This window comes from Nothobranchius furzeri, chromosome 9 (genome assembly GCF_043380555.1).
Source record: "Nothobranchius furzeri strain GRZ-AD chromosome 9, NfurGRZ-RIMD1, whole genome shotgun sequence".
Taxonomy (NCBI): domain Eukaryota; kingdom Metazoa; phylum Chordata; class Actinopteri; order Cyprinodontiformes; family Nothobranchiidae; genus Nothobranchius; species Nothobranchius furzeri.
Genome location: NC_091749.1, coordinates 54,162,079 through 54,182,271, shown reverse-complemented (window position 1 = coordinate 54,182,271; position 20,193 = coordinate 54,162,079). Strand labels below are relative to the sequence as shown.

At 40.0% G+C, this 20,193-nt stretch overlaps 2 protein-coding genes across 2 annotated transcripts; one reads left to right on the top strand and one right to left on the bottom strand.

Moving 5' to 3' along the window:
* Positions 1 to 5,315: 5,315 nt before the first annotated feature.
* On the bottom strand, positions 5,316 to 8,094 carry pdcd2 (programmed cell death 2). The gene is made up of 8 exons (XM_015953821.3): positions 7,793 to 8,094; positions 7,033 to 7,141; positions 6,899 to 6,955; positions 6,507 to 6,695; positions 6,266 to 6,415; positions 6,096 to 6,196; positions 5,908 to 6,021; positions 5,316 to 5,796 (listed from the first exon to the last, which is right to left on the bottom strand). The coding sequence occupies exons 1-8, from the start codon at positions 7,970 to 7,972 to the stop codon at positions 5,629 to 5,631; spliced, it is 1,068 nt and encodes a 355-aa protein (XP_015809307.3). The 5' UTR covers positions 7,973 to 8,094; the 3' UTR covers positions 5,316 to 5,628.
* A 901-nt stretch (positions 8,095 to 8,995) lies between these two features.
* rhoua (ras homolog family member Ua) lies at positions 8,996 to 16,152 on the top strand. Its single transcript, XM_015953820.3, has 4 exons — positions 8,996 to 9,489; positions 10,423 to 10,481; positions 14,044 to 14,232; positions 15,641 to 16,152. The coding sequence occupies exons 1-4, from the start codon at positions 9,225 to 9,227 to the stop codon at positions 15,923 to 15,925; spliced, it is 798 nt and encodes a 265-aa protein (XP_015809306.1). The 5' UTR covers positions 8,996 to 9,224; the 3' UTR covers positions 15,926 to 16,152.
* The last annotated feature ends 4,041 nt before the right edge of the window (positions 16,153 to 20,193 follow it).

The following is a 20,193-nucleotide window of genomic DNA, read 5'->3' as shown; positions in this document are numbered from 1 at the left end:
CGTGCACACATGCAACACATCACCATGGTAACATGTGCAATGTTCACTAAATGTCAGTGAATATCAAACTGCATGCAGCTCTGTGTTAGAATGCCAGCTGATTTTAATTTTTACTGTCACACATGCGGTCAAGGAAAAAATAAGGTTGTATATTTTAAATGCATGAGTGGAATTTATTTGATTCATTTGCTTCTAATTATTAGATGTGTTTTCTTTTTTGAGAAAGTTTTATTATGATGTCTGTTTTATTCTGTAGACTTTAATTGTAAAAATGTTTTGTCATTACTGCATTGATGCAAGTCTCCCTGCAGGATTTATGCTGCCCTCTTCTGTTCAGTCTGTGAAAGTGAACACATGATGAGTGAGATCAAACATGGATTAAAGGGATACTTTGTGATTTTTTTTTTAATTTTAAATAATTTTCTTGAGCCAGTATGTGTTAAAATGACCCTTTACATGGTTAATGAAATGTCACTCAGACCCCCATCGCCCTCTGTGGCCTGAATACCACATTTGCAACTTCAGAGTGCCGGTGTCGGTGCAAGATCTGCTCGGGTGCAAGATCGGCTCGGGGTCCGTCGACTGCCGATCACGTCAAAGTAGTTGATTGGCTGAACATGAACCTTACGGAATTACAAAAACACGTTACGTTGGTCCAGGCAAATTTTTCTGTTGGATAGATGGACAACTTTTACAAAGAAATCCATCATTACCTCTTTGAAAATACACTTTTAGCGTATATTAGGGCTGAACGATTAACTGCATGTGCAATTAAATTGCGATGTGACAAAAGGAGATTTTCTAATTGCAAAGGCTGCAATTTGGCAGCGAGTGGTTAGCGCAATGCTAATATACGTGGAAAAACCATAGACTGTACGGGAAAAACCCATAGGAATGCTAATGCTAATATCACCGATTACATTCTTACAAATTATGAACTAGAAACGTGCCAAATGATTACATTTGGAGTCTAATAGAAAGTAAAACTACCATCAATCAAATAAGTACAGACAGGTATTTTAGTAAAGCCAGAAAACTTTTAACTCCAGAGTTTTGGCTAGCAGCTATGAGCGTAACTGAACTACGCATGGACAAGACGTCAAAAACTCTAAACACAAAATACTTCAATAAACGGGACACACTTCTTTCCTGCAAATACAATTTCACAGGTGTTGCTAATACCTATGATCCTTCAAGGGATGTGCTCAAAGAGGAGTTCAACATTATGAATAAAATATAGTGTTTTGTTTTACAAATACCATTATAAACACAAACTTACGTCTTAAGAAACATTATTTTAATAACGAAACTGCTAATTTTTTTCCAACAGTATAGATGAGTAGTGTATTTTGTCCGAGGGGGGTTGCCGTACTTTGACGTCATCGGCAGTCGAAGGACCCCGAGCCGATCTTGCCGATCTTGCACCCGAGCAGATCCTGTACCGACACCGGTCTGGTCTGGTGGACTAAGAAAAAAGTGAGCTGACATACCTGGCATTGCTGTCTGCTTCCAGCACATTTCCTGCATGTTTTAGATCGTGAACACAGCTGATTTGATTAATTTAGTGATGAATCACTCCTGTAGACTCTAAGGAAGGCTGGGGAGACATTTCAGCTGTTAGATTTAGGTGTTAGAGAGGAACGCACAGCGAGGAGATACATTTTGCTCTTGGTTTTACAAACGGACACTAGCAAGCCAAAACTACCTAGTCTGCCTTTAAAAACTAAAAATAAAAAAATGTGGAGCTGGAGCTTTGTTTGTTTTACTGTTACATTAAAAATAACGATTTTAAGACACAGTTTTTTTTATACCTTGACATATTTTAATAAAAACTGACGTGCAAATGATCTAAACTAGTATTTCTCAATTCCTATATAAAAGCTGCGGACTCATAACCCCGAGTTTTGTAGTTTAGATTTTTTTGTCTAACTATATATGAAATATGTTTGTTATTTTTTAAAAGATAATTGGACGACTTTTACACCTTCTCGTTACCTTTTACCTGATATTTCACAACCCACAAGAACCCACAAGTCCCCATTTTGGGATAAACTATCCTAAAACATTTAATAATTAAAAATAATATAATAATAACGTTTCTTTATGTAAATGGCAAAGACTTTGTACATTTGTATGACTCTGAAACATAAAATTACTTAAAAATGTGGAAATTTCAAGACTGAGTGTTTCTATCAGAAACTACCGTAGAAGTCATAAAGCTGTAAGAAAACAGTGAAGGATCACATTTGGTTTACTTCATATTAAATTACATTAAGCTGTGTTTGAAAATACTGCATTTAATGCGTGGACACTTTAAAAAAAACTAGTGGCTGTAAATTTGGTTTGTTTCTGCATGAGAAAAAAACAGCTGCAGCAGCTGGACACTCTGGCTTCTTGCATTATATTTTATCCATTTAAATTCATCATCTAAGAAAATTGAATTTAAATTAAAATTTGTGATTCTGAGTTTTAATTTTGAAGGACAAAATTTCTATACAATCTACATTTGATCTGCATTTGACTTTCTTGTCACTTTCTCTAACTTTTCATTACTTTGTAATAAGTTGCTGATCACTTCATGGTCATTCTGCTGCTACAGCACAGCAACATGTGACAGAGGACGCATGCCGGATGTTCTGAAGCTTTACCAAATCAATTTGTGAGCTGATTCATTCAGCACGCTTAACAGTTGCTGCTGCAATCGATGATAATTGGCACAGCAGCACCAGGGCTAATCAAAGGGTTTTTTGTTAGATGTGCATAGATGCCATTCAACTTATGAATACATAAAAAAAGACCAATTTAGATATAAGATGCTGCAGATCTTCTACAAGTCTGTTGTTGAGAGTGTAATCTCTTCAGCCTTCGTCTGTTGGGGTAGTGGCATCAGAAGCAGGGACCTGAAAAGGCTCAGCAGCCTAATAAAAAAGGCTGGTTCTGTTCTGGGGACGACCGTGGAACCTCTGGAGGAGATAATGCAAAGAAGGATTCTCCAGAGAATCAAGAAAATTATGGACAACCCTGAGCATTCTCTTCACAAGACTGTCCGACAACGGAAGAGTGTCTTCAGTCAGAGGCTTCTTCAGTTTGGCTGCAACACTGACCGCTACTGGAGATCCTTCCTGCCAACAGCCATTGTAATATACAACAACTCTTTGATGACTTGATTATTATTATTATTCTGAGCTGCTACAGCAATCAATTTTCCTCTGGGATTAATAAAGTATTTCTGAATTGAATAACCAGTTATAGGTATTTGAGATCCTTATAAATAATTTGTGGAATTGTAAACCCCCTTTTCCAACTATTTGTTGATGAAAACATAAAAATCAAAAGAGCAGAGGTTCATGTTTGCCTTTGGGCTCTTTGTAGACACATACCTGGGAGGATTAGGCTTCTCTTTATGAGCTTACGCACAAGGGGCAAAGTAACAATGCAGGATTATCCTCTTAAGAGCCCCAGGTCGGTCATGCTAGGGGGGAAAAGCCTGGGCTTTCTATAATAATTGAAAAATGAAGACCATGTTTTCAAATTTGACTTAAAGACAAATAAAGCCCAACATTTTATCACTAATTGACTCTTGTATTTAATGTATTTAATGTGTGAGATCATGGATGAAGCAACTGGATCAAACTCATGTGGACCTTTATTGACAGTGATGGTTGTGTCAGTGACTTTACTTTACTGCAGACAGCAGTGACTCGCTGCATCTGTGATCAGCTGATTGATTTGTGACTAAAACCAACATACAATGTACAAGACCAATGAGGATCCATTCATTCATTTTCAGCCGCTTATCCAGAGTCGGGTTGCGGGGGATCAAGAGGCTAAGTAGAGGCCCTGACTTCCCTCTCCCCAGCCACTTGGGACAGCTCCTCCTGGGTAATCTCAAGGTGTTCCCAGGGCAGACGAGAGACATAGTCCCTCCAGTGTCCTGGGTCTTCCTTTAGGTCTCTTCCTCGTTCAACGTGCCTGAAACACCTCACCAGGGAGGTGTCCAGGAAACATCCTGACCAGATGCTTGAGCCAATTCAAATGGCTCCTCTCGATGTGGAGGAGCAGCAGATCTACTCTGAGCTCCTCCTGGATGACTGAGCTTCTCACCCTATCTCTAAGGGAGAGCCCAGCCACCCTGGAGAAAACAAATTTGACCACTTGTATTCACAATCTCATTCTTTCGGTCACTACCCAAAGCTCGTCACCATAGGTGAGGGTAGATCGACCGGTAACTCATCTTCCGGCTAAACTCTCTCTCCACCTCAACAGATCAGTACAACGCCCACGTCACTGCAGACGCAGCACCAATCCACCTGTCGATCTCCCACTCCATTATTCCCTCACTCATGGACAAGACCCCGGGATACTTAAACTCCTCCACTTGTGGCAGGACCTCATCTCTGACCTGGATAAAACATTCTACACATATCTGACTCAAGACAATGGTCTCGGATTTAGAGGAGCTGATTCCTATTCCAGCCGCTTCACTCGGCTGTAAATTGTTCCAGTGAAAGCTGGAGTTCATTTCCTGACATCGCCAACAGGGCCACATCGTCTGCAAAAAGCATACCACGCAGACAACAGCCCAGAACTCACAGATTACCTGTCCGCCACTGCTGGCCACCCTTTGGTGGCGTCCCTGCTCATGATGCATATAAAACAAAGTGCCAAAACCATGAGAAAAAACATGGAGAAGGTTTGAAGCATTTCCAACCAACACACAATAAAACAAATGGAGGCAGAAAGATGAAGTCATCCAGGGTCCTCTGTTTATCCATGTGCCAGAAGCTGGATTTACTGCAGTCTGTGATTGGAAAGATCATGAATCATCATAAAATACACACAAATGTTTGAAGAGTTCAGACTTTGACTTATTTAGGAGTTTATTTGACACAATCTGTCTACTGAATGTCTTTCAAAAGATTTGGGTTCACAGTTGTGGCAGCCGCTGGACGTTTTGCAGTCAACCAGGTCAATGTTTGATTTTTAGTGACATTTTCAGTCATCATCTTCTTGCAAGTCGCTTTGGACAAAAGCGTCTGCTAAATACATAAACATAAACATTTATTCCATCTGATTTGTGCCCTCAGCAGACTCAGATGATGGTATTATTAGTATCAATGTGTCACCCTGTTCAATTATAAAATCGTACGTGACTCAAGTCTACGCTGTTTTGTCTCAGTAGCAACGTTTCACAGCAAAAGTCTGACGTTTTAAAGGTGTAACTTTTGAGTAGAACAACCAAATCACATCATGAAGAAAATAGAGACTCTAAAATATTGAATTGTTGATGCATATTTTGCTCAAATATCTGAAACTTAAAGACTCAAACTTGTTTATTAAACAAAACAATATTTATCTTACAAAAGGAAATCTGGCTAATACAATTTCATACCCATCATGAAGAAAAAAGTATTTTTTTGTCAGTGTTGCCTCAGAAATTACTCAATTTACAGGTAAGGTTAAGAAAAAGAAGCTGTTGCCAGTAGCAGGATGGGATGTGGACATTGCATAAGAACAGGAAAAGCAGAGATTCTTTTTTTTTTGACGATGTCTCAGTTCAGGAGACTCACATGAGGCTAGATCGGCACCTGGAAGCCAAAGCTAAAAAAAAAGTTCCGTTATGGGTTTTTAATCTGCGTTCTGATCTGAGGTGAAGTCCTGCTTCCAGATGAACTCCCGGTAGTACCGGTCGTCGTGGTTACAGCTGTCAGTGCAGGTGTAGATGGCCAGAGTTCCCCAGTCGATGCTCGCTCCGGTCGAGTCCACAGACAGACTGTTTAACAGCTGAGGCATCACCTGCAGACACAAACATCATCGTTAAAAAAAACAAAACAAACCGATTTCGGAGTTTTAGATTTAGTCAGCAGAAAATCAGCTAATTCCTGTCATCAGTCACTACACGAAGACCTGAAATTCAAAAATCCTCTTGGCGCCACAGGTGCATGGTAAGATATCCTCGTCTGAAGGGACGTGTTGAGAGGAGACCCAGAGTGGACGTCCTCCTCGACTGTAACGTATCACCTGTTTGAGACAAATCATCATCAGGTGGTCACAGAGGAAAACTGAACGTTCTGTCCTCTGAATTGTGTTGGTACCTGATGAGGCTCAGAGGAGGTCTTCTTTTTAAATTGCTGGAACGTTTTGTTGTCTTCGGTCTCGTGCATCGCCATCTCCTCCAGATCTGCCTCCGCCAGAGCTGAAAGGCAACAGACATGAACGATTAGTGTGAAATAGATAAAGATCAGTTTAATAACTAAAAACGTACCCTCTGCTAACGAGGAGCCACCACCTCCCTTTTCTCCTCCCCCTCCTTCAACCTTTGCATCTTCTTGCTCCTCTTTGCTGTCCTCCTCAGGCTCTGTGACGAGCTCAGATTCAGAAAACAGAAGAGGAGAGGTTGTGTCTGCGGATGTCTCTACCCTCGCAGAAACACAGAGCAGCAGATAAAATTATTTCTGATAAATCTGCTGACGCTGAGCTGAACTCTAGCCACCATCAAGCTGTACCTGGCTTACAGCACTCCCTCCTGTGAGACTGTTTCCAGTGGAGGGTCTGGTGGTGTTTTCCGCAATAGGTTACACCATGACAGCGGGAGCAGGCCTTGTTGCCAGGGCAACCACACACCCAACACAGTTTAACTCCAGAGATGGTAAACACATCATGATTCTCCTCTGAACTGTTTTCTGGTTCGTCCTCTGAATATAATACCAAAAAGAAGAAAACACACTTAATGTGTAAAACATAGAACAGAAACAGTGATCCTTTTTTAACATGATTAATATATAAATACTAAAACATATGTTAAATTTTGTCATCTATTCAGATGCATCACATATTAAATATGTTTTATTTTAGAACACCATTCATGTTTACAGAGAAATATTATTTAAGGACAAACCTGGGGGAGGTTCATAGGGATAGAACTCATTCTTCCTGGAGAGCTGACTTCTAAAAACTGGCACAACAAACAATGTTTTACCCTGGCTGTGATGTGATAAAAAGCACAATGGTGAAAGTGATGGAAACACGCACCTTTCATGCAGCGGCTGTCGCTGCGGGAGTAGCATTCTGGAGTTTTACAGCAGAAAAGGAAAAGGGTTCGGTGAAAACTTCTGTCCTGACCTGATATTGGAGCATACACCTGCACACAGCCAGGTATAGTTTTACATGACTGTTGGTCAGTTTCAACAGATATAGATATTTAGGCTATTAACAGCCTAAATCTGTCAGAACTGGATTAACATGAAAGAAGTTTATCATTTTGGAAGGAGAAAAAAACAAATGTTGCAAAAAATTGATTTAAACCATATTTTTGAGCTGAGGAGTTCACTTTTGGGCAGCCAACGATTTTAATTATATAAAAACAAATTCAACCGCTGGAGATACCCCCCGCAACCCTGCGTAGACAAGGCGGGTTCAGACCATCCAGACAAGATGGATGGATGGATAAAAACAAATTCTCAGAGGTTTCAACTTCAGTCAAATGACGTCATTCTGAAAACCTCAGGTCACAGATTTAATCTGTTATTTAAATAACCCTAAAATGTAATATTAAATTCCCCTTTACGAATTGTTAACTGATTTGGATATTGTTCTTTGTGCATGATAAAAAAAAAGTTCCGCTATAAAAAATGGGGGACAAAGCAATAGTTTCTAGTTATTTTTTTCTAACAAATGAATTCTGGCTCTCTTGATTTTTTGTTCTTGTTCCAAAAACAAAAAGTATAAAACTTAATATCTGAAAATGTCTGAAGCAGTTCCACAGACCTTCACGATTCTTTGAGGTACCAACCTGCAGTAAGAAGACCATCGGTAACCGGCAGACTTCACACTCCAGCTCGGAGCCGGAGGGCAGGCCTCTCTGGCTGAGCCACGCCGGCTTCCCTCCCACCTTGCTGGGGAACTGCGAGGAGCGAAGCCGCCACGGCTCCGCCTCCTCAAGGAACCCCAAAACTACCTCCACCGAGGACATGTTAGCGTATTAACATCAAATCTATTGAAAATACCAATTTACCAACAACAGAGAATACATTCTCGTGATTGTTCTTCAGTTGTCACACAACCAACACATGTTGGTTCAGCTACGAGAATCGTCCGTGTGAAAACACGAGAGACACTATTTAGTTCCGTGTTTGGTAAAAAGATTACAGCTAAATTAATAATCTGTTTACTGTGTGAAAACTTATTCCAATGTATACAGTTGAATTTTAAAACATGTATACCAGCTTTTGTCAAAACGTTGAACCCATAATTTAAATAAAGGTTATAACTTTGGACTGAAATGTTTATGTTTGTCCACTAGATGGCGCAAACGCTTTACAATCTGAGACTGACAGATTTAACGCCCACTTTATCACTCTGGAGACCCGTAACACAGCTGGAAAACAGCAGCACAGCTGGATAACAGCAGCAGTGGAAAGTACCTCAACAACACAAGTACTGAACTTTAACAGTGACCAAAACTCATTTATATTTTGTCAGAATACATAATTTCATCAGCGCATTTCAGAGTACCCTGTGGGGTATAATCATTCAAGAAATAGCGAATGTAATGTAGGCTTGAGTAAAATGCGCATTATCATATACATTTTATTTTAAGGCCCTAAAGTTAAATTATGTAAACAAAAAACTAAAATAATCTGATCACCAGAGGAAAAGTCTTTTCACAAATAAATTTTAAAATCTTTTGGAAATTCAGTGTCATTCTGTATATTACTGATATACTGATCTAGGCTGCTTCAAACATCTCACACTCACACACTCACACACTCACTCACTCACACACACACACACACACACACACACACACACACGCACACACACACACACACACACACACACACACACACACACACACACACACACACACACACACACACACACACACACACACACACACACACACACACACACACACGGTGATGTCACGGAAGGGGAGTTTTGGGACGGACACAGATTGTTGACCAGTTCAAATTAAATCAGCAGCACTTTCATTCCAAACTTCTTGATGAGTAACTGAAAGCTGAGGTTTGAAGGGGCTCAGTTTAACTGTTTTATTTGACTGTGAGGAGAAACTGTAGATCTTCACCCTCCATGGAGACCAAATGAAAACAAGTAGCAGCAACAGCCTAGTGTCAGCAGGGCTCCGCGGACGGGAAGAGACGGAGGAATGGACGCTGTGACAGCGGACCAAACTGCCTGAACTATCCGCCTCCTCTTCCTCCATGTCGCCCTCCTCTCCCTGCCAGGTGCCTTCGCGTGGCAACGGGGGCTTCAAGGCGGCTCCGCTGTCCCCTCCTCCGCCCGTCCCGCCGCGGAGGGTCCGGAGTCGGGACGGAGGAAGGACGCGGCGGTCTGTGGCACCAGAGAGGCGGGTGAAGTGCGTGCTGGTGGGGGACGGAGCTGTGGGGAAAACAAGCCTGGTGGTCAGCTACACCACCAATGGATACCCCACCGAGTACGTTCCCACCGCCTTTGACAACTTCTCAGGTAAATATATATTATTTCATAAAAGTATCATTCATCAGCACTTTATTAGAATAGCATTTTCTAATAATAACAGGTGGTAACCAAGTCACGGCTATGGAAGCCCATTTCTGCCACTTAGATGAAAAAAATGTGAATTTTATGTAAATAAAAATATAAGCACATGTCTCATGTGCATTATCTCTTCAATGATAGGAGATATTAAATTATGAGAAAATATCTCATAATTGTGAGTTATTTGTGTTGTTTTTACCAGAGTGGCAGAAATAGACTTCCATAACATCTTTGAAGGAATCAAAACAAATATTTACCGGGTTTTTATAAACATGTGAAGTATGACAGACAAATAATTCTTTGTTAAAACTGAATTGTACTGAATGCTTTCTCTGCCTCCTTACAGTGAGCAAAAAACGCAGACAGAAGTTGAGAGGGACTCTGATTTATCTGATGTTCCATAATTTGACCATATATACATTTTCTTTTATGTTTATGTATTTAGCAGACACTTTTGTCCAAAGCGACTTACAAGTGATAATCGGCCCTTGAGGCTAACAACAACAATAACAACATTGACATCAATCATGGAGAGTAGGGAACAAGGAGTGGACAGTAGAGAGGGGGGACGGGTGCAGGGAAGGTGCTAGTTAAGAAGATGCTCTCAGAAAGAGCAGGGTCTTCAGGAGTTTCTTGAAAATTGAAAAGGAAGCCGCAGTTCTGGTAGTGCTTGGAAGGTCATTCCACATTTGTGGAACAATGCATGAGAAAAGTCTGGATTGTCCTGAGCTTTTACCACACTGGTCATTTAATTTCTAAAGACTTTCCAATGAGAGGTGAAACATCTTCAATAAACAAGTAAATATGGTCAGTTTCCTTATCTAAAGCCTCTCAGGTTATGGGGCGTTACACCAACAGGTGTCTGTTTGTGTTTGCTTGCAGCGAAGGTATCAGTGGATGGGCAGCCAGTCACACTACAACTCTGTGACACAGCTGGACAGGTCAGTCACTAAGCTCACATGTATTTTATTTTTTGTTAGTTAGTTTTCATGTCATTACTTTTCCTTTTTATTTATTTATCTATATATTTGGGAATTGACAGTGGAAAGTCAGACAGGATTTGTATGACACGGCTGATGGGAATGTTTGAAATGCATCAAAGCTTCCTGCCTGGGTTTCCTCTAAGCTTTTCAGTCAGCTGCTGTCCTATAGGGACTAGTATGACCACCAAAAACAACTTATATATTTTCTTTTTGCTGAACAATAACTGGGTTATAAAGTGTTTTATTTACAGATTGCTTCTGTTTGCCTTTTTTTTAGTCAATCTTAAATGTTTCATATCAGTAGGGGTGTGTATTGGCAAGCATATAAAGGAATGATATACACACACACACACACACACATATATATATATATATATATATATATATATATATATATATATATATATATATATATATATATGTCACAATACAGGGAAGACAACATGATATATTGTGATACTAAAAGCCAGATGCTTCCAAGACACATCCGTGTTATACCCTACTTCACACTGGAAGCATCAGCATCATGGAACAGCGGCGGGATGATTTACTCGTGAGTTTTGCTGCATGCCAGTGCAAATCACAGTCGCGGAGATTTCATCTCTGCCGTGTTCCTCACTGGGCTCACGGGATCACAAGATCCCTCGAGACGTCAGTATGTGCAAAAATGACCCTTTACAGGATTAATGAAAGGCCACCCAGCCCCTGTGGCCAGAATATTCCATTTGCAACTTCAGAGTTGCCGGGCACTCTGTTGGGACTTAGAAAAAATGGAACTGACATACCTGGCGCTGCAGTCTGCTTCCAGCACGTTTCCTGCATGTTTTAGATCATGAACTCAGCTTATTTGTTTAATTTAGTGATGAATCACTCCTGTAGACACTAAGGAAGGCTGGGGAGACATTTCAGCTGTTAGATTAAGGTGTTAAAATGACGAACACACAGCGAGGAGATAAGTTTTGCTCATCTACAAACGGACACGAAGGGGTGATAAAAGCAAGCCAAAACTACCTCTCCTTTAAACATCAAAGGAAATCACGTTTGATGTCATATGCCAAATGTTGTTCCTCTCCACTACCAGGATTGAAGCCATGAATAATACACTGCTGCATTTCTGTAATGGTGTTGGGAGTAAATAAGCCATTAGGTTCCTTGTATTGATATGAAATTGCATAGCTGCAATAGTCTATTATTTAGAAAATCACTGGGGGTTTTACACTGAAACCATTTGAGATTTCCTGTCTAGCCCCTATGTGGAAATTGACGTGTCCAAAAAGCGACTCGTGGCAAAAATAGAACACGATCCTATCTTGTGTGGTGTATAGGGTTAGCGATAGCAGTGACTCATATCACCGCTGAGCTTCACACAGCAGGTTTTGGAGTCTTGATATTTCGATATCTCAACTCGGATTGTATAACAGCAATGCTACTCTATCGCTGACTTACTACGCGGACATTCTATCTCCACAAATAACACAAGCCTGGATGAGCTTCTGCCATGTGGTTAAGTTGCTAATGCTAACGGTTAGCTTCTACTAGTCAAGACATTCTCTGCTGTTTACAGGACGCTAAACCAACAACAGCCTTTCCTGTCGTGAGTCAAGATGGGTGGGTCTACGACAGCTGACAGTGTCACATAGATCTGTCTGGCTTTTCAAATTCTAGAGTTTCACCGTCTGTTTTCTATTGGAAGCTAATGCAGGAGATAGCTGTTGTAGGCTATTTTCATGTTCAGCCTGCACGAAAAACCCAGTGACTGGAATAATCAGAAACAATGACTAAATAATTGTTTTTCCGTGTCCCACATCTTTAAATTGAGGTACAACATGTGTATGATTCAGGACGTAAGACAAAGCAGATTAGAAAATAGCTCTTTTAGCACTGTTGACTTGCATAGAGTTTTCTTCATTCTGGGGACACATGAGCCGACTGGAAGGGGAGCTGACGGGTATTTCTCAATGTCAAGGCGCCTGGCCTCGCAAGGCGATGTCTTGCGAGGCCAGGTGCCTTGCTTACGAGGACACTGTCCTTCCTTGGTCAAAGAAAATGTTTAAATTAAACAGACTTGCCTCACATGGCCACGGCCTCCACAGCAGCCAGTCACATAACGTCACATGACACGGGAGATAACGTTATATTTTATAGGAATGTGTAAGTTTCGATATAAATAAATGACAAGCCTTTTGCATTTTAAATTGTGTATATATTTGTTAAATTAAATATGTATGTGAGTTAATACCTACTAGCCACCGAACCTGGAACTAATCAACCTAAGAAAACTTCTTTGGATCTAAAAAAAAAAACATTTTAAATTAGTTGACTTACAATTAAACTTGAAATTTGCCCCCGAAGTAGCTGCCAGCTTCTGAGCCGCCATCCTTTTGAAAATACTGTGGTGTATTCTGGAAAATTTTTGACCAAGGCTAGGCTACAAGACACCTCCCGTGTATCCTTGCTCAGCTAGCTAAACGGCTAACAAACGGAGAACACACGCCTCGGTAGAACACGAACACTGAAACACGCCTTGGCGGTTCTTGATGACATATCTCCTAGGCAACCGGGGCGGGGCCAAGACATCAAGGTAAGGTTCCTTGGCATTAAGAAACAGTTGGCTCCCTGTCGTGAGACCTCATCATTCCATCGGAATGAAAAACTGCTTCCACCTAGCAGTTGGAGTTTTAAATGCACCACACTAAAGATATATAGTAATAAATACATGTACATTCTCAAAAATATATCAATACACTGCCTTTAAATATTGATTCAGTATCTTAACACGAAATATCATCATATTTTTCTGCATCAATAGCTCAGAATCAGAATCTTATTGCCATTTGTGCGAGAATCACAACATTAGGAAATTGCTGCGGTACTTAGTGCAAGAAAAAATAATGAAAAGCAAAGTTAGAATCAAGAAATAAACACAATGAAATGATAATAATATAGGGAATCAATAATTAGAGAAGCAGCTACTTTATAAAAGTGAATGTAGATACTGGTCAGAGGGGGTCAGTTTGTATCTTCTTACATCCTTAACAGTAAATATATGTCAAAATTTCTAACATGGTGGCAATAGTGTCATGGTATGGGGCTCCCTCACCACTTCCGGGCCAGAAAATCGAAGGACTCATTACCAGTTATCACAAAAACTTGACTACAACTGTTGCCACTAAGAGTGTTACTAATAAGGGTCGATTTTACTTGTGAATATTTTTTTTTTCCTCGGGAAGCTCCCTGTGGCTTCAGTCATTGTTCGGGAAATTATGTGTCTGAAACGTCTTTCCTTGGCTGTACACAGGAAGTGATGTCATTGGGTTCACAGCTGCAGCAGAGGATCGTTGGCTGAAAATATAACAGTAGAAAATCCATGAGACAAGCTACCGCTGCTCAGAAAAAACAACTGTCACAGTTTTCCACTGAAACAAACATGATGTGTTAGGAATGTCCTGAAGCACACGTTTGCTTGTTTTTTTCAGTAACATTAAAACTAACAGCGACTCTCCCTCTTGGTGTCGTCCAGGATGAGTTTGACAAGCTGCGTCCTCTGTGTTACACCAGCGCAGACGTGTTCATGCTGTGCTTCAGCGTCGTCAGTCCAGCCTCCTTCCAGAATGTTCCAGAAAAGTGGATCCCAGAGATTCGGAAACACGCCCCCTTTGCCCCTCTCGTCCTCGTGGGGACGCAGTGTGACCTCCGAGAGGATGTCAAGGTTTGGAAGTTTTGTCTTTCACCTAAACAGCACTTTAGGTCTGCAGCCTGATATGTTTTTTGTCATTTCATTTTAGCTAATGGCTTTGTTAATTAATGTAACTTAATAAAATACAGAGAGGTCTTTCTCCAAATCTACCAGAGAATAAAAAAGCAACATATTTCAAGTTATTTGCTCTATAGACAGAAATGACTGGATTTTAAGGCATCAAAATAAGTTGTAGAAACATGAAAAAGTTCTTTTGATGACATTTAAGTCATAAACCACCAACAACTTGATGAATGAGGACTTTTCCATGCAAACAAATACTTTGGTTATAATAATAATAATAATAATAATAATAATAATAATAATAATAATAATAATAATGCATTTTAATTATAGGCACACTTCAAGGTCACCTCACAATTAAAACAAATCAAGTAACAGCAACAAAATAGGCAATGACATTAATAAATAGAACAATAACACGTTAATTGGTTAATTGATTTATTTCAAAGTGTTACTTGTTTTTTACTTTTAACTTTCTGCAAGTCTGTGAAGGATCTGCATATCTTTCTTTTACAAGTTATTTAGTTTGTGCTTTTTGATTCTGCCTAAAGAGAAAGAACCCAAAATGTGTCAAAGTGTGAACCGTGAACATGAACTCAGTGAAGAAACGTTATAATTTGTTTTTCCTGATTTTAAAGAGTCCAGCCTTTTTTTGAGAGATGGTAAAAATAGGTGTCTCTTATTTCTTATTCTGATCATTTAATGCCACTATAGAAAAGAAAGAGCCTGCAAAAGCCTGATTTGAAATTAAATAACAAGCACACTTCTTTGAGCTCAGTAGCCACGTTTTTCAGTACACTTACCAATTTGTTGCTTTACATCAGAAGTTTTGGTTGCAGATGCACGCAAGTAACATTATAGAAAAGTTTATGTCAAAATTACATCTGTGGCAGTTTGCATTTGTCAACTATTCTCATTCTTTCATTAACTAATTAAAACCCATTATTTTATTATTTACACGTATGAATTTTCACCAGAGGTAGCTGAATTTATAATTACCATTTAGTTTTAATTTAAAGTGATTAATGATGTTAAATGTAAAATTTGAAGCCAAACTTGTTACCATTTGTTAACCCTCTGATGTTCTCACTAGAGACTTCCACATAAAGTTACTGTATTTGTATTATTCTCCCTGGATCTATAGGCCTTTCACCTCAGCTAAAATAACACAAGTTTTGTTATTTTTACCAGATGTATTGCATTTCAAAGTGAGTTTATTCCCCAGAGTTCATTGAAAGGTGTTGGTGGTATAACAGAGACATAAAGTTGAATATAGAACAAAATCCACAAATCAAACAGAAAGTAAATAAGTTGGAACTGAAGGACTTTTAGAGTAATTAACATCATCATCCTTTAGGTTCTTATCGACCTGGCTAAATACCGAGAGCGGCCCGTGGAGCCAGCAGATGCTCGGCACTGTGCGATGGAGATCGGGGCTGTGGCCTACATGGAGTGCTCCTCTCTGACCCAAAAGAACCTGAAGGAGGTGTTTGACACGGCCATACTGGCCAGCATGCAGCACCACGGCTCCCGTAAGCACTCGAGAGGGAAACAAAAACGTCGCAAAAAGCAAAGGCAGACGCCGGACAAGATGAAGAGCCTCTCTAAGTCCTGGTGGAAGCGGTACTGCTGTGTGGCCTGAGGCAGAACAAGGACGGGTTTGGATCTGCACCCTGTCTGCCTTTTTTTTTAAAGGAGCTTCATAAACGACTGGGATTGTGGAAGAAAACTAATACAATTTGCAAAAATGTAAAATATATTTTATTGCTGGTGAGATTTGCCACCTCTGGTCCCAGCTCTCTGCACCGAGCTCTTGTCTCTACTGCATTACACTGGTATGAACCAGAACTATTATGGGACCAGCAGAAGATGTGAAAGCTTTCATAAAAACAAGGAACTACTAACTGTTTCCAATCTGGAGTGCTGGTGAAATTCCCTGTTGTGAATTCATCCTGCCTTGTGACGCCGCTTTGAGCAAAACTGGAATCTCAGTGGGATATAATCATTATTATCAGTGACCCAAAGCAACCACAGCTTTCTAAACGGGGTCTAACTATAGCTGCAGAATGAAAGAGCACTACCCTCAGACAAAACTATGTCATTTAAGATTTTACGACCCAGACACGATCACTATTTAAAGTCCGGTAGATCATTTCAGAACCACATAAGCGGGACGATTGTTATTCCTACTAAAGACTACTGACTGAATCATGTTGACTTAATTTGAGGTCTTAGCAAAACAATATGTGGTTAATTCAGACGTATAATTGAACCCTCTGGAGGCAGGCGTTGCAGATTTGCAACGTTAAAACCTGCCTACCTGGTTACTCCACACAGGTATTTCACGGGCATTTTTCTACTCAGAAGTACCCCTGAAGGACTTAGTTGTTTGTCCTTTTATCAAAACTTATTTTGAGCTGGAGAGAGTTAAACCTTGATAAGAAAGTACATGTTGGGTAAAAATATGTGTTTTAACTTAGATCTGAACGGGTTTCTGCACACTTGTGTGCTTAGGTCTACGATAGCAGGTTGTGTGTCTACTCCCAGTTTGAGGTGATTTATCATCCTGGAGCAGTTCCAGTGTGGGTTGGTTAATTATAAATCCTCTTGTGTTTGTCTCACGTTGCTCTACAGTGTGCTGTTGTTCAGGTGAGAAAAGAAATCAGATATTTAAATTTGAAGACTGTTTTTGCGGCAGCTCAGCCCCGCACTGGATGCAGATTTTGACGTACCCTTTGAAACACTAAAACAATCCTAAACACGAGCAATTAAGATCATGAGATCAGCTAAGTAAACCTAAGAAGGACTCTCCTGTTTCTCTGTGTGAAAAAGAAATTAATTATTGTCCATTTGTCTAGTATTTAATTTGGCCGACTATCCTTTCTCAAATAGATGTGGGTTCAGTGTTATAAAGCAGAAACTAAGCAACTAAACAGTAAACCTTGCTTATATCTGTATAATTAACAACTCTTTGTTTTAAAAACCCCAAAGCAGAAAAGGATGAAAAGTTCTTTAGTGAGTGAAATCACATTATTACACAGCTAATAACACGAATAGACAATAAAAAGTGTGTTTTTCTGCTTTGTTGAGGTTGATAAAAAGCTAAACAGCCACAGAAGAAAAAATGAACACAGAGTTTGATATTCACAGTTTCATGATCTCAATGTTTCAAACGTCTAAACTCTGCTGGGTTATTCTGAGTTTGAGGACTGGAGCCGCTTCCTCCTTGAAGATGTTTCTGCTCCGACTCAATGGCTTCACTGTCTCCGTGTTTCGCTCTTCATAGCAAAAGCTTTGTGTCTTTCAGCAGGGAAAGGCATAATAGGTTATTTGTTGTGCTGTTTGTCTATCGTCTTTGCTCATTGTGGAGTTAAGTAGGCTGAAGGTCACACACTTTTATGCTAGCTGGCATTTCCTGTGTCAAATTATTACTTACAGATCCTTTATGAATGCATGGTTTATTATTAAAGGTGCTGAACACTCGTTTAATTAATACAATTGCAGAAGCGCCTGGATCAACATGGACAAGTCTGCTGCAGCAGAGAGTGGCAGCAGGATTTGGAGTCTTACTTCCTGATATTTGGACATCTTGCCTCGGATTGGATAACAGCAACGTGCTGACTCAGCTCTGCGACAGGGATGTTTGATCTCTGCAAATAACACAAGCCTGGAGTAGTTTCTGCCATGTGGTTGAGATGCTAATGCTAATGGTTAGCTTTTGCTAGCTGAGACGTTCAATGCTGCATCCAGGACAACAATAGCCTTCCCCTGTCACGAGCCAAGATGAGTGAGTCCAAGTGATGGCTTGATGTAGATCTGTAGGGCTTTTCAAATCTAATCAGAAGCTAATGCAGGAGATAGGTGTAGGAGACTATTCAACCTGCATGGAAAACCCAGAGTGACTGATTACAATCAGAAATAATCATTAAAAAATGTTTTTTCAGAGTTCCGCACCTTTCTCCAGTGCGCTAAATTTTTGTGCCATTTCCACCTGAAAGATGCCAAACTAATGGCAGCTAGTTAGCATCCATGAACTCACTCACCTTGTCTTGCGACCACGGAAGTGTTTATTTTCTGGCCAGGACAGAGCAGAACATGTCTCAGCTATTAGAAGCTAACTATTAGCATTAGCAATCTCACCAAATGACAGAACAGGTTCAGGTTTTCATTTGGTGAGATAAAACATCAACAATGCAATGTTTCACCCAAGTAGAGCGAATGGAGGAAGCTGAAGAGTTGCAATGCTGTTAGCGAATTAGTGACGAGATGGTCGTATATCATGAATATCAATGAGTAGGGATTGAAATCCTGCCGTTTCCCACTCCCACTGCTCTGACTAACTTCTACTTCCTGAAACGGAAACATTGAGACCACAGTAGATTTATTGAAGTAGCAAGTCTATGCCACCTTTAATTAAATTAAATAAACAGCATTGCATTACTTGCTTTGAACTGACTAGCCATGAGCTTATCAATCTCAATTTCATGGGTTCTGTTTGGAAAGCCATCCATAATGTGCACAATGTAAATATTTATAATTTTTACACAGAAACATACTAAAATAAACCTTTAATGACTAAAAACGATTTAAATATTTGCTTTTCATGCCGCCCAGAATGTTAAAACAAGTTTGAAGATAAATCAATCATTTCTTGACTTTCCCTCTAGTGTTTGGCTTGCATTAACAGACTCATTTGTGAGCTTTAATCCTGTCTAACTTTATCTGTACAGCAGCCTCTCTGGTCTGAAGGGTGCTTTATGTCAAAACAAAAAGCCTCACTGATGTTTTACCTCCAGCTGCAGTTTATTCGACTTTATTATGAACCACACAGGGTTGTATCCTTCTCTCAGCTGGTTGGACTTGGATGAGAGATTTATGGTTTTTTAATGTGGAACAGATGGACTCTGTAAGTGAAGACAGAGAGGAGGCGTGCTGATGAACGTTTATGTTTCGTTAAAAATAAATCAGTAATATTCGTGCTTAGAATTCCTGATCAGGATGGACTTTGTTTACTTGGATTAATTTGACGCTGGATCAAGCCTCCATTAATGTAACAGTGTTTCTAGATAAATGACTCATATTAAAAGCATCTGAAAGCCGGTGTTTATTCAACATAAGGTAAAGATGAGCAAACAATCGTTTAATCAGGTCTGAGTCAAGCTGCAAAACAAATCCGGCCTTTGCTTTTTGTAAGCAAAGATGTTTTCTTTGTTTACCCTTCCACTCCTCTTTTCCAGAAAGCTCTGTGAGTTTAAACCGAAAGCCAAAAGAAAACAAATAGAGACTGAGGTTGTTAGCTCCTGATCTGCACCTGAGCTCACTCAGGTGGGACACCAGCTGAGAGAAACCAAACCAACGTGTGTGAAGCATCGCTGTGTGTCAAAGTACGGCAACAGGAAAAATGAAGATGTCTCTCAGAGCAGGATGTGTTCGATCAGATCTGTAATAAAGAACTTTTGGAATAAGATATGGCGTGTTGATGCTAAGTGTGTGTATGTGTCTGTGTGTGTGTTTCCCAGACATGCGTAACCCTGCACCACCACCTTGCAGTGAAGAAGAATATAACTGAAATATGGTGCACAAACCTTGTGGAGAGATTTTGTTTTTAAATTCTTGTCAGTACACCATAGATTTAGCCAGAAACCAGATCTACAATCAGCAGACTGTCGACTCTTTTTAGGACAAAACAGCTTTTGTTTGTTGTTGTTTTTCTCTTTGAGCTTGATTTTTGTGTTGAGTTCAACAAGCATGCTGCACTGAGCTGATGAACATCAGCAGAGAAGGTTTGAGATGGGAGCGATTTTGAAAGGCATGAAAGCACAACTTATCAAGGCTGGAACAACCTCTGAAGAAACACACGTCATCCAACTTCAGTTTGGATCCTCGTAAACAGACTCATGGTTACGCAAG

Coding starts and splice junctions, on each gene's coding strand:
- pdcd2 (XM_015953821.3), bottom strand. CDS start 7,972: ATGTCCTCGGTGGAGGTAGTTTTGGGGTTCCTTGAGGAGGCGGAGCCG. Junction 6,696..6,898: donor TCCCTATGAACCTCCCCCAG/GTTTGTCCTTAA, acceptor TATTATATTCAG/AGGACGAACCAGAAAACAGT. Junction 5,797..5,907: donor AGAGGATTTTTGAATTTCAG/GTCTTCGTGTAG, acceptor TTGTGTCTGCAG/GTGATGCCTCAGCTGTTAAA.
- rhoua (XM_015953820.3), top strand. CDS start 9,225: ATGTCGCCCTCCTCTCCCTGCCAGGTGCCTTCGCGTGGCAACGGGGGC. Junction 9,490..10,422: donor CGCCTTTGACAACTTCTCAG/GTAAATATATAT, acceptor GTTTGCTTGCAG/CGAAGGTATCAGTGGATGGG. Junction 10,482..14,043: donor TCTGTGACACAGCTGGACAG/GTCAGTCACTAA, acceptor GGTGTCGTCCAG/GATGAGTTTGACAAGCTGCG.